The following is a 14,531-nucleotide window of genomic DNA, read 5'->3' as shown; positions in this document are numbered from 1 at the left end:
ACCCTACATAATGTAGCAGTAGCATCTTTTCATTAGACCCTCACTGTGTGGTAATCCCCCACATCTTTCAGACTATATGTCCCCAGTTAGTTAACCTTTACTTACAATGAGTAAGTCTCTTGAGACTTTTGTTAAAAGCCTACATTGAGAATCTCAAAATTTAAGTGGTACTCCCCGGACTATTAAACTGACCATGTGTAAAATCTGTGGAGTAGCCCTTTAAGTAAAAAATCGAATGGAGAACTTTTATCTGCAATGGATTGTTTTTACATTGTACAATTGCTGTTTGTACTTAAGTAAAATATCAAAATACGTCTCCTACATACACAGTAAAATTAGTAAAAGTCATTACATAAACATTTACAAAACCACTTTATTTCTCTACAACATAATTCCCTTCAGAGAGATGTCAGCCAACAGTTAGCCCCAGTCCTTTCCCAATGACTTACCAAAATAGTATTCACAAAATACTTTTCAAAGTGCCTATACATGGGTAAAACAGACTGGGATAACGCAGCTTGTAAGCAGGTGTGCTTCAGATATGAAATGATGACAAAAATAAAATAATACTGGCAGGCACTTCTGTCATTTGAGGTATGCACATAGCCAATGAAACAAACAGCATCATAGACTGGATCTTTAAAGGCATTAGGTAGTTGAGGTGTGGGCTCTACACACAGTGCAGCGCCCGGGCCTTTGGCTCGGTGTGGTCTACTGGTGGAGCGTGCTGTCAGGTTTGGGATAGCCAAACAGCTCAAAGTCTGGTTCGTACAGCCTGTAAAGTTCTCTCCTCATTTCTATGGGAATCTGTGCGAACCAGTCTCTCTCCCAGCTGGCTGCAGTTCGGTTTCGAGCCCCTGAAGGGAAGCGTAGCAGGTGATCCACCTCCAGAAGCTTCAGCAGGTGCTCCGCGTCTGTTTCCAGGGTTTCTAGTCGGCCAACGAAGTCATACTTCACCTGGCATGGATGGCACAGACGGTACACCTGAAACACACAAAAAGCCGGCGTCCAATTTTTAAACTGCACCAGTTTGTGACTTTGTTTGAAATACCTGCCTCTGTCCCATGGGTGTTTCTACTGCATGTGTGTGTACATTGACATACATGAAAAACAGGTCACACAACTCAGCTCCTGTTCTGTGTTTATTGCCCCAAATGTTTTTGGCTACACTGCCCTCCTCAGGGATCAAATAAACAGCAGAAAATAAAGAGCACATGAGAGAATAAAACATGAAATAAGCAAAAAGTAGTAGCTGAGCTGAGACATGTCAAGACAATTAAAGGTACAGTGTGTGTGATTTGGTGACATCTAGTGGTGTGATTGCAGATTGCAATCAACTGAGCAACCCTCCGCTCTCTCCTCCCTTTCAAAGACTGCGGTAACGTGAGCTGCAGAGTGCAAAATCATGGTAACGCCTTTCGGTTCGCTCAGAAGCCATCCCTAATAATCATAATAAAGCTTGGTTTATGGTTGCTGAAGTGAAGTCAGCATGAGGTGCGAAATGACATCATTGCGGCGAAGGCTCCGCAAGTTGTCGCAGCCGTTGGTCGTGCACCTCTGAATTTTTGTAACTACGTGCCCACTGCCCCTTTCATTTCAGCGTGGATGCCTTCGAGGGAAGACTGGCCGAGCAGATTCACCTATACAGACATCTCTACAACTGTTCATTGAGAGACCACAGGGACAGTCACATGTCATTAAATACTTGGAAAGAAATAGGCAACACACTGGAGAAAGAAAAGGCTTTTAGCTGCAGGCTGTGAAAGAATATGAGAGATCGTTTTGTAAAAGCTGAAAAAAAAGGTCTCATAGAAAGAGTGGCGACCCGAGGGGAAGCAGCGAGAGACAGAAAGTCATTTTGATTTGGAGGTAAGCGACAGTAATAACTACAGTACACAAATGCAATGTTTGGCTGCCCGTCGGTGTTTACTACTGTTGCCAGGCAGCCTACTTTCCTTTCCGGTACCACTCGTTGACTTCTTGAGTATCCACAGAATATTTTGTTTGTACACCCCTTGGTGTTGCAGAGCATACCGGAATGAACAACGCTCTGTGCATGCTCATAGTGCGCGCGCCATCTACGGAGGCTCGTGTATAAATAAAACTTAACACTACTTTAGGAGCAACAGAAGTCAGACGGCAGCTGGCTGTACCACGGTTTTGCACTCTGCAGCTCACGTAACCGCAGTTTCACAAGCATGTCGGAGAACTACGGTGGCCTTCAGGTAATGTAAAAACGTGAAAAGCTCTCTCTAGAGTCAGTGTTTGGTTTATCCGTTCTGGGCTGCTGTAGAAACATGGCGGAGCAACATGGCGGACTCCGTGAAGAGGACCCGCTCCCTGTGTAGATATGAAGGGCTCATTCTAAGCTAACGAAAACACTGAAGACAATGATTGTTAGTTTCAGGTGATTATACACTAATGAAAACATAATTATGAATATTATATTCCATTTCTGATAATAGATCCCCTGAAATGTTACACACTGTTCCTTTAAGTGGTCCACATGCAAAAATGTGTACGCTGAAAAATCTGGAAGAACTGTTGGCTCCAACAACAGCTGACAAAACAAATTAGGAAAAAGATCAGTAGAAATAAAATGTTATTGTCTCTTTGTTAGATATTCAAATTGGAATTGGCAGTCATGTTCCAGAGGTGCAGTCGTCCTTGAATCTTTTCTCATTAGTAGAAAATTATACATTAACTTCTTGTATATTAACTGCAAAAATAGTGTGATGTCTGTCAACATTAATACACCGTGTATATGTCATCAAATTACTGTAGTATATAGTTTAGTATAAAATTGGAACACACAAAGTGCGAATGACAGGGACGCTCTTTGGTAATGGCAAGAAGTCCATGTTATACTGATATGGTCTTTTAAATGTGGAAGTGGAATATGAATAACAGAAGGGGTTAAGTATGCATACAGTGATCTCACAAAATCCAATCATTTAAAAAATAATCCCAAAGCCTTACAGTGCTGTGTGAGACAAATACCTGCCGCCAGTGTTCGTTGAAGATACTCTCCCTCTCGGTCTCTGGATCCAGCAGGTATGTGATAAACTGCTGAAACGTGGGTTTGATTCCTGCTGCAAACGCCTCCGCCGCCGTCTCTGGCAAACTGCCCGACACATTACCGAAACGCCGCAGCATGACGGAACCAAACTGCTTGTAGAAGTCCTCGTTGGGCCTAAAAACACACACAAACACACACAATTCAAGAATGATGGGACTGCTGTTTAATCACAAGTGAAACCTATTAATCAGTCAAATAAAATAAACAAATAAAAAGCTCCAATGTTCACTAATTTATTGCACAGATACGTTTCAAGCTTGACTGTCTTCATCAGACTCATCAGTCTTTTTTTTTGTTTCTTTTGGATGTGAGTGTATATATATGCCTTTCCATTCCTCAGCCTCACCCTCAACACAAACACAGTCACAGTCCCACCCTCTGTCTAGCAATCCACTATTAGACACACACCTTCCAAACTTGTTCCTGAAAGCCGAGATAAGCCGAACAAAAGGGTCTCGTACAAACAGAAACTTGGTGTAGTGCTGGAGCTTGAGTGCCATCAGGTGGCGGGACAGAGAACCATAATGGCGCCAAAACCTGGTGAAAGACACAAACACATGATACACCATGAGAGCAGATCTTTACTGTCGTTATTGTAATGCTTCTGATTTGTAGCTGTTTGGTCTCATGCAACACTGAAAACATTTGGCCTTTAACAGACTTGAAAACAACAGCAGATTAGATAGATAGATAGATAGTAACTTTATTGATCCCGAGGGAAATTCAAGTTTCCAGCATCACAGTTCCATAGTGCAAAAATATGTTAGTAAAAAGGCAGTAAAAAAGTTAGTAGTACAAACTACAAAAAAAATATATATATACCAGATATAAAGATACAAGATGAAGAAGAAAACTGTTAAAACTGAATATAGTGCAGAGTAACAGCTGTGATACACGACTATTAAAAAAGTGAATATAGTGCAGAAGAGACTGTTAAAAGTGAGTATAGTGCATTATTATCTGTCCTGCAGACCGTCCTCCTTTGTCCCCCCCCCCCCTCTCTAGAGAGGTGTTGTACAGTTTGATGGCTCGGGGGACAAAGGATTTCCTGAGTCTGTCTGTGGAGCACTTGGGGAGCAGCAGCCTGCCACTGAACCAGCTCGGTCATTAAAGCGAGGGTAGGTAGAATATTTTTGGCATCATTGGGCAAAAATATCCATAATAACCTTTCAGCATATTGTAATTCAAGTGTTCTGAGAGAAAACTAGACTTCTGCACCTCATCATGGCTCTGTTTCCAGGCTTTAAAAAATCTTTGGCCAATCACAGGTCATTTCAGAGAGAGGAGCGTTCATATTGGCTGTTCATTCAACGGAGGCAGCAAATGTGAATCAACATTCTGTTCCTGTAATGCCTATTTCTTGCCTCAAATGTTTTCAGAAACATCTTGGAGTGTACTGTTTAGTTGTAAAATGAGAAAGTTTGCTCCAGCTGGTGGATGGTGCTTGGTATTTCCTCAACTTATCTCAAACTTTCACAAACTTTCTCCTTTTAAAGCTAAACAGTACACTACAAGATGTTTCTGAAAACATTTGAGGTGAGAAATATTCATTACAGTAACAGAATGTTGATTCATATTTGATCAGCGCTGCCTAGTTCGACCGTTTGATCGGAGTCAGCGAGTGATTGACAGCTGCTCAGAGACGGCAGACTCCAGCTCGGCTCTGATTTTCCTCCTAAAAAGAACTTTTTTTAATTGTAATTGCTCCAATCTTACCCACTGCTGCTTTAAGATGTGTCTTGTACATCAGTGGAAGTAGAACATATGTTCAGACATCCAAACACAGACAGCTCCTGAGAGGTAGAGAACGGTCCGTCTGTGCTGCAGCACCAACCCCCCCGCCTGTCGTTTCCACTCTCCTCTTCCAAGTGTAAACCCAGTAAATACCTCCTTTAGCTCACGGATAGGTTCTCAAACACTGTTTCAGTGTAACTGAATATCTAAGTGTTGTTGTAGAACTGTCCCTTTGAAAAGGATGGAGACAGAATTGCTAAAGAGAGAAATCATACAGTAACTGAGTTTCCCTTATTTTCTTCTGACTTGACACCCTGATTTATTGGTTGATTTTCCTTTGTCGTCATTGTGGGATCGAGGTGTGTGGTTTTTCTGGCATTCCAGTCTTGTTTAGACACATTCTTTAGTGTTTCTGTTTTCCACGTCAACTTGTCGGAGAGATTTTTTACCGAGTTGTTAAAGAAATTATAGTCTGGGCTTGGTTTCTCTGTGCAGGAATGTGGTTTGTGCAAATAAAAACACGTAGCCTACATAAACCAAATCCATAAAACACGTTTTTTGGTTCTAAATTCATTGTTTTATCCTGCAATAATATTCAATATGTTGCTGTGGAGACATATTCCTTGTGTGGTATAGCCAAAAATGTTGCCCAAATATACTAAATACAAATAAAATCTAATATCATTATATTTTTGATCACATACCTCGATATTAATATTGCAACAATACTGTAGGGTTGACTATTGGTGCTTTCACAAAATATTTACACAATGAGATTTTTGATAACAGTCTGGTAAATTCTGAAAATCACATCACTTTACTGTAATGCAGCCTTTAAAACCAGGAAAAGACAACACTTATGCCATATTTCGATATCCAAAATCTAAGACGATATCTAGTCTCATATCATGATATCGATATAATTTTGATATATTATGTCCAGCCCTGATGAATGGTGCACAGAATACTTTGAGATTTGTCTCTTGATGCCTCTCTATTACTGATGTTCATCACCTGCGTATTTAAGCAGCACTCCTCATCTTGTGCCTGAGTTCAGATGAAGGCAAAGAGATGTAACACATCTGTTTTCCCAGTCTGCTGCCCATTAATTAAAATAGATAAATGTTTATGGTATCTTTCTTAATTGTTCTTCATTAATTGACGCCTGCCTGGAGGAAGCATTAAGGATGAGATCATTATGGTGCGAAGATGATTAGAAGTGCAACAATTACACATAGATCGCACATGGCAGGTTTTTATGGCTGAATTTTTTAGGCTCAATAACGTCTAATGTGAATGTTTTTTAAGATAAAAAAAAGTATTCAATAAAAGTAAGTCAATTATAAAAACATTTAGCAATTCTCCACCCAGAGTTATGTCTGTGCGGTGTGGTGGAGACTTTTAAACATCATTTAGAGAGAGATTTAAAAATACAACTCCACTCTGTTTTTCTCCTTCAATAAACTTGCACATGTTGAATTTGGTAAACTACCTCATTTAATTTTTATTTAAAAACAACAAAACAGCAACAAATTTGCACACTTTGCTAATGTATATAATATGTTATTCTATGTTTATATTTTATGTTAGTTGTAGTAGTTTGGTATATTCATAGTGTATTCTAATTAGGGCTGTCAAAGTTAACGCGATAATAACATGTTAATACAAATTAGTTTTAACGTCACTCATTTCTTTAACACATTAACGCCACTTACGTTTTTTGGGTTATAGCGGGCTCAGTTTTAAAGCTAGAGTGAAGATACTGATATCATATGAAACTATAAAACCTAAGGAGTCCATTGGTACCATGTCATGCTAAACTAACTAAATAATGCTTAAAACTTATGCTAAATTTTGGTGAGGAGAAACTGGCATGGCCATTTTCAAAAGGGTCCCTTGACCTCCGACCTCAAGATATGTGAATGAAAATGGGTTCTATGGGTACCCACGAGTCTCCCCTTTACAGACATGCCCACTTTATGATAATCACATGCAGTTTGGGGCAAGTCATAGTCAAGTCAGCACACTGACACACTGACAGCTGTTGTTGCCTGTTGGGCTGCAGTTTGCCATGTTATGATGTGAGCATATTTTTTATGCTAAATGCAGTACCTGTGAGGGTTTCTGGACAATATTTGTCATTGTTTTGTGTTGTTAATTGATTTACAATATAAATATATACATACATTTGCATAAAGCAAGCATGGTTTGCTCACTCCCATATTGATAAGAGTATTAAATACTTGACAAATCTCCCTTTAAGGCACATTCTGAAAAGATACAAATAGTTCTAATACATTCTTTATATTGTGTATTCTATAGATATGCTATAGATATATAACTCTAGTATTGATATGTATATTTACTGTGTATTTACTGTTCCTGTGCAATGCCTGGATAACCTGCTGCTGTAACACAAGAATTTCCCAATTTGGGATCAATAAAGTACATCTATCTAAATTGATCTGTCTAAAAACAAAAATTAGAAAATATTACAAAGATTTTTAAGGTGGCAAGTAGGGATGCACTGATAACGATACTGATATCGGATACTGACTCAAATAGGCCGATCTGGATATCGGATACCATTATTTTTATAAATTACAATTCAGTACGTTTATATCTGTGTATTTATTTTGTACGTTTTGTTTTAAAAAGTTAGGAAAGCAATGTTTAAGTCAAGCCTGATATGCCGGATGGGTGAATCCCTAGTGGCAAGTCAAACATTTCTTAAGGGGAGAGGTGGCACTGGAAAAATGTGAATTTATGACCGTATTCCTGGCGGTAAAACATTAATTTAATGAAAAACTCCTCATCAATTCGTCTGCGAGTATGTACATGTCTTTGTGTGTGTGAGTGTGTCGTACTTGGCAAAAGTGTTGTGGAGAGAGGAGTTGTGTACGATGTCAGGAGGTACAGCCTCTGGGTCAGTGTAGGGTTTTCCTGAGGAGGGCGAGATCAGAGACTGAGACAAGACCACCATCACTCTCTTCCAGTTGGTGCACGCCACCTGAACCGAGAACAACGATGGAGGGAAAGAAAAAGGAAACACCAGAGGGATTATAAACGTGTGTGTGAATGTGAGTTTTGAACAGATGCAAAATGCTAGAGGAAAAATGTGATTTAAAGATGTTTTTGTCTTTCTTGCTATTCTTCTCTCGTTACATCCACACACAGTGAACTAACTCACCACCCACATGCAAACCACCACCCACATGTTCACACACACACACACACACACACACAGAAGGCAGCTTTACCTTGGGAACATAGCAGTAGATAATCTGGTGAGTGTCGTCCACTATCAGGTGATCCAGTTCCCTGTTTGGGATCTGCTCAAACGCCCGAGTCCTTCCGGGGAATTCAACAGCGTCTTTTCCTGAACACACATCCAGGATCCTCTGCCTCCTCGCCTCCTGCTCCCTATCATCCTTCTCCTCATCCTCCCTTGTTTCATCCTTCCTCTCCTCCTCTGTGTGCTCCTCAGCTGCTCCTCCTGTCTCCTCAGGCGCCCGTGTTGTACTGGGAGCAGTAGTGGGGACGGTGGAGGGAGAACTGGTCTGGGCTCTGCTGGTGGACGTAGTAGAGCGCGAGGGCCCAGCAGTCGTTCGAGAGTGTAGTGACTCGTGTTTGGGCTCCTGCAGCGGGTAGAGGTTGAAGCCCCCCACGTCGTCCCAGTAGACGATGATCAGCAGGATCATAAACAAAGACCCCAGGACGAACGCCATTCGCAGACCACGCCATGTTCCCATGGTTATACTCGATCCAGAGCCGGGATTGGTGAAGAAAAGAGGAAGATGTTATCTCAGCTCCATGGTGGCCATCTATTGCGGAAGGACACACTTCCTGCTTGCCAGCTGCAACTGAAAGAAACAGGAAATGTAATTGTTCCTCTTTTACAGACTAAATGAAGGAAGCAACTACGAAGTGATTTTAAAATACAAGAACTAAATATTACGGACAGTGTAAAACCAGATTTATTCTTAGAAAATAAAACTCTTTACCTCAGAAAACACATACTGGGGGTTCACCAATGGTGGAAGTACATTTACTCAAGTACTGTTGTACTATGCTACTTTGTACTTCTACTACATTTCAGAGAGAAATAGTCCTTGATTAAGATTTGGCAAAAAAAAAATATATGATGACTTTATAAATCCTGATGCATTGTTGCAGATTAAACAATACAGTCATAAATCCCCCCAAAAAATCATAAAGATCGACAGAAAATGTTGATAGGAACAAAAAAGGGTAAAATAAATAATAACGACCATAAGCAAAAATCCTCTGCAAGGCTGTTCCAGCGTCTTGGAACGTAATGGCTGAAAGCAGCGTCGCGAAATGATTTTGTTCTGCTTCGTGGAACAGCTTAAAGAGACGAACCTTCCGGGTTCATAAACCAAAATCATTTCTGAGAGGTAGTCCGGTGCACTGCCATGTAGTGCCTTATAAACTAATAAAAGAATTGTAAAATCAATACCAAAACTATAACAGGCAGCCAGTGTAAAGACTTTAAAATAGGAGTAATGTGTGCTCTCCTTTGGTCTTAGTCAGCACTCAAGGAGGATAAACACTGGCAACAGTGATTTTTTCATGACTTGTTCTCATCAATGACATGTAACTGATCTATAAAGCATTATAAATAATAATTTATTGACAATTAATAAAGCAACTATTCACAGTCATAAACCCCTTCATAAAGAGCGTCCGGTCCCACAGTGAGATGTTCTTTGTGTTCACACGGACGATGATGCACAATGTGACATTGTATGAGCTGCCTGGTTACCGTGGCAACAGCATGCAGTGGCTCTAATTGTCTTACATTCAACGGTTAGGTTAAACCGATGAAATGACACACACTGTGAACTGAAATGAAATGAAATACCGTCATTACATCCAGCACACACACACACGCTCTTCAGCTGACTGCCTCCAACAACATGTATTGTCAGGTGAATTTTACAAAAACAACCATCCAGGTATCATCTGTGGTTTATGATTTGTAACAGGCGGAGCAGAACGCTAACAAGAGCATATATAACAGCCTAGAGTGATGTTTTTACACACCAGAAACAAACATAATAAGCCGGCTGATGTTTAATGTCTTGGGGAGTTAAACACAGTGCTCATAGTTTATGTGACAGGTGCTCTTTTCACTCAGAATTGAAATGCTAAATTAATTGGTGAGGGGTGGTGTTTATAAATGCCAACACAGTGAATAAACACACTGAGGAGTGTGAGTATTGGAGCTCACTGTATGTAGAAAGGCCCATGATGTAGGTCTGAGTAATAATTTAATATATAGGCTATCATATATAGACTTTCTGCAGAATGTCATCATGATGATATGATCCTATTGTTCCATAATTCTTCAAATTTGAAAAAAAAATTTTTACAAATTTAAAGGTCTTATTGATAACATGTTTATTTTTCTTATTTATTTATTTTTTTTATTTAAATTATTTTTTAGACAAAACAGAGCTCCACAGAGCTTTTAGAAAGGTGCCGAATAAATGCATGTATTTTCCTGAAAAAAAATTAGGATTGTGAATTAATCATTTAAAAAATGTTGGCGGGTCCAAAATGAATGTTTTGTTTGTCTCTGTGGAAGATATCTGAGGTTTGGTTCCCATTTCAAACAACAGTAAAACGTCATTGGTATCTCTGGGTCGTCAGTTAATGTGGAAAAAAACAAAAAACAGAAAATTGGCTGAGATTGATGGTAAGAGTCTGGCAATGCCTTGTTGTGAAGTGAATGCAATGGAACGGGGGAGGGAGAATGTGACATCTAGTGGCTGAATGTTATCAATAGCACCTTTAAAGCACAATAATTAAAGGTGAGTAGAGTAGCTTAAAAAACTCTACTCATATATAGTACTGTTACTTTATAATAACAATTTCTCAAGTAGAAGTAAAAGTTGGCATTAAAATACCTAATGTCATCACTTTTTTTTAAATTTTGATACTTAAAGGTCCCATATTCTAAAAAGTGAGATTTTTATGTCTTTTATATCATAAAGTAGGTTTAAGTGATATATAAATACTGTTAATCTATCAAAACGCTTAATCCACAGAGAAATACCCATAGCCTGTATTCAGAAACTGTGCTTTTAAAACAAGCTGTCAGGATTTTTGTTCATTTGTGATGTCACGAATACACAATATTTAGACCATTTCACAGTTTTAAAAGTAAACATTCTAAATGTGTCTCAGTTTATTTCCTGCTGCAGTGTATGTGAACGACATCAGCTGACGGGAAGCAAACATGGACCCAAGCTGTTGCCTAGCAACGCAATTCCGTTGAAATGCACTAAAACGGAGCGTTTTAGACAGAGGGGAAATACAGGCATATTCAGGCAGTGAGTATAAGAAACATAAAGTAGGTTTTTTTAACATTACAGCACATACACATGTTCTAGTAGAAACATAAAATACAAGTATGAGCCTGAAAATGAGCACGATATGGGACCTTTAAACTATATTTTGATAATATGCAGGACTTTCACTTGTACTGGAGTAATTGTATATTGTGGTAGATCTCACTAATTCTTCCTGGGATGTAGCCAAAAATATAAGAAATGAATTAATCCAACTTGTGAGGGACACTAGCCATAATATTTTTAAATGTTAAAGTCCAAATATTTAACAGAATAGTCTGTGTTTTATTTTTTTTATTTTATTTTATTTTATTTTATTTTATTTTATTTTGTTTTGTTTGTTTGTTTGTTTGTTTGTTTTTTCCTTTAACTACTTATGTTCTTTGTATTTGCTTGTCTCCATTTTTGTTTGCCTTTAGTTCCTAGTATTGTCTGTTTTTGTTGATACATATCAGAAATGAGGCATGATACACACCCCACAGAAGTCTGTATCACTGACGTGTACATGCTTCCTAATAAAAATATCTGAAACAAATATGTAACAGAATATATTTAGTAAAGCATGTGTGCTATAAATGTTTTTGCCTAGGGGCCGTGGGAACCTCAGGCTCCTCCTGGGACGCTCAGCTGTCACAGAGATGTGAACAAACTGTGTGGCTGTGCTGTGGGGGAGGAAGCAGCTCCTGCTGCTGGAGGGTCTACTCCCCTTATTGTCTGTCCCATAAAAACATCTGCTGTCGGGGGGAACAGTGGAAAAAAAAAATGATAGTCCTAATAAAACCATAAAAAAAGAGTCCAGACAGTGGGGAGAGCAAAACAGAAAGTCCTATACAGCACTTTTTTCTTTTTTTTTGTTAGAAAATGATTGTTTTTACTCTGTGGTGTTTCTTTCCACTGAACTCAACGTGGACTGGAGGAGGAGGGCCTATTTGGAGAAATCAACAGCCACAAACTCTCTGGTGTCTTAGCACGCTCTGTACTTTACACACAAAAGCTCCAAAGGAAAACAATAAATAATATATTCCTATGTGAACTTTAAATGTGAGAAAGTAAGAAAAAAAATATTAGATAATCAGTCATACAATAGTCAACATGAGGCCTATGAGATACTAAATCAAAAATATGATATACTAAGTCAACATTTTTACATTTGACACAAGTATTTTCTTTTCCATCACGTTTTAAGTATTTCTCTTTTCTTTTCTTGGCAACAAATGGGCTTCCATATACAGTATATCACTGAGGACGTTTTTATTTAGTAATTTATTTGGGAATTTATGGATTTTATCAACGACACAAAAACTTTCACATAGATAGTATACTACTTTAAATGTGTCTGTGGAGCTTAGTGACAAGTTTTACTTTGTTTGTTTTTTTGTTTTTTTGTTTGTAAATGTGGACTATTCATGAAGGGAGGTTCAGGCAGTTTTAATTAATATGAGTTAATATTTGTCTTTTTCTCTCCACCACCACCACCACCACCACCTTCCTCCTTCCTCCTTCCTCCCAATGCTGGGTCAGAAAACAACCTTCATTTATACAGTACACAGTCACAATGTGCTCTTTCACCCTCTCTCTCTCTCTCTCACATGGCTAACTCTAACACTTTTCCTTTGACTCCACATGCAGACAGAAACCCTCTCTCCTCCACAGTCTCCTCTCTGCTGGTTCTCCACATGAACCCTCTGATCATCATCATCATCATCATCATCATGCTCCCTCTGAGGAGCAGAATTAAGCCGGTTTCTGTTCCTCTTTATGTCCTTCACACTGAACCGGGAGCAGTCTGAACATGAATCTGTGTGTCTGAGAGAGAAAACGCAACCAAAAGAGCTGAAGCTTGAGTGTTTTCTTACCGGGCAGAGGAGCTCCATGGAGCCGCTCGCTGGTCGGTCAGCTCTTATTGTGTCGCCTGTCTGTCTGTCTGTCTGTCTGTCCTCCTCTCTGTGTGTCTCTCTGTGTGTCCGGTAGCCCGTGATGGATGAGATGAGACCGGGTCGACAGCAGGACCGTGGCGCTCTACGCTCTGCACAGAATGAAGCGAAGTCTCGCGATATTTGTGTAGAGAACAGCGACCCACTCTTCTACACGCACACATGTTTTTACACTACGCACAAACACGCTGCATGCATTCAGGCTATGAAACCATAAACCCGCCTACGCTTACAGTATGGTTCCCAAAGTAAGGCCTCCGGACCCCCAGGCGGCCTCAGAGTGGGGCCACAAACACATCAAGAAGATGAAAAATAATAAGTAAAACTACTCATAATCAAAATTAATCAAGACAAGGCAAGGCAGCTTTATTTGTAGAGCACATTTCAGCAACAGAGCAATTCAAAGTGCTTTCCATAAACATTTAAGAACATTGTGACAAAGTGCAAAAGAACATAAAGACATAATTAAAACCTAGCCTTGTGATTAAAACCTAGATTAATAGTCGACATTATGAGATAGTCAGCACAAAATTATGATACTAAATCAAAATGATGATATAGGCCTACTAAATCAAGATTTTGAGATACTATGTTGTTATTATGTGAAAGTAAGTCAAAATGATTAGATAATTAGTTACTTAGTCATATAATAGCCCAGTCCACATTAGATATTAGAATATCATGAGGCATTAAGCTTTTATTATGAGAAAGTAAATCTAAATTACTTACTAAAATTATGATATAGGCATACTAAATCAAGATTATGAGATTATTATGAGAGAGTAAATCTAAATTACTTACTAAAATTATGATATAGGCATACTAAATCAAGATTATGAGATTATTATGAGAGAGTAAATCAAAAAATATTAGATACTTAGTCATATAAGAGTCAGAATTATTAGATACTTAATCATGTAGAATAATAGTCAACATTATGAGATAGTCAGCACAAAATTATGAGATACTAAATCAAAATGATGATATAGGCCTAGTAAAACAAGATTATGAGATACTACGTTGTTTATTATGTGAAAGTAAAAATTATTAGATAATTAGTTAATTAGTTACTTAGTCATACACTTTGTGCAATAATCTGGCAAAACTATCATCTCATCGATATACATATTGTATTTTTATATTTTATATTGTATTATCTTTTATATTTGTTTTTTATATTTATATTGCACTATATCTTTTTTATTGTATTATCTTTTTTAGCACCTATGGGATTGTCACAATCTAATTTTGTTGTACTACACAATGACAATAAAGGGCTTGAATCTTGAATCTTGAGAAAGTAAATCTAAAATTACTTACTAAAATTGTGATATAGGCCAACTAAATCTATAAATATTATGAGAGAGTAAATAAAAATATTAGATACTTAGTCATATAATAGTCGAC

At 38.5% G+C, this 14,531-nt stretch overlaps 1 protein-coding gene across 2 annotated transcripts; it reads right to left on the bottom strand.

The window, feature by feature from the left end:
* Positions 1 to 356: 356 nt before the first annotated feature.
* On the bottom strand, positions 357 to 13,229 carry LOC141764409 (carbohydrate sulfotransferase 12-like). 2 transcript variants are annotated; one of them, XM_074629640.1, is made up of 6 exons: positions 13,047 to 13,229; positions 8,074 to 8,676; positions 7,681 to 7,823; positions 3,488 to 3,616; positions 2,980 to 3,193; positions 357 to 984 (listed from the first exon to the last, which is right to left on the bottom strand). In XM_074629640.1, the coding sequence occupies exons 2-6, from the start codon at positions 8,563 to 8,565 to the stop codon at positions 712 to 714; spliced, it is 1,251 nt and encodes a 416-aa protein (XP_074485741.1). In that variant the 5' UTR covers positions 8,566 to 8,676; positions 13,047 to 13,229; the 3' UTR covers positions 357 to 711. The 2 variants fall into 2 exon arrangements, with proteins under 2 accessions (XP_074485741.1, XP_074485742.1); XM_074629641.1 differs by having other exon boundaries at positions 3,001 to 3,193; positions 13,047 to 13,227.
* Between the last annotated feature and the right edge of the window lie 1,302 nt (positions 13,230 to 14,531).

The sequence above is a fragment of the Sebastes fasciatus genome, chromosome 3 (genome assembly GCF_043250625.1).
Source record: "Sebastes fasciatus isolate fSebFas1 chromosome 3, fSebFas1.pri, whole genome shotgun sequence".
Classification (NCBI taxonomy): domain Eukaryota; kingdom Metazoa; phylum Chordata; class Actinopteri; order Perciformes; family Sebastidae; genus Sebastes; species Sebastes fasciatus.
Note: the sequence above shows the minus strand (reverse complement) of the source record. Positions and strands in the feature narration are given on the sequence as shown.

What these genes read in the sequence shown, in the direction of transcription:
- LOC141764409 (XM_074629640.1), bottom strand. Translation starts at nt 8,565, where the DNA reads ATGGGAACATGGCGTGGTCTGCGAATGGCGTTCGTCCTGGGGTCTTTG. An exon ending in CTCCACAACACTTTTGCCAA is followed by an intron (nt 3,617 to 7,680) that starts GTACGACACACT and finishes GTCTTTCACCAG; the next exon opens with GTTTTGGCGCCATTATGGTT. An exon ending in TATTTGTCTCACACAGCACT is followed by an intron (nt 985 to 2,979) that starts GTAAGGCTTTGG and finishes TGTGTGTTTCAG; the next exon opens with GTGTACCGTCTGTGCCATCC.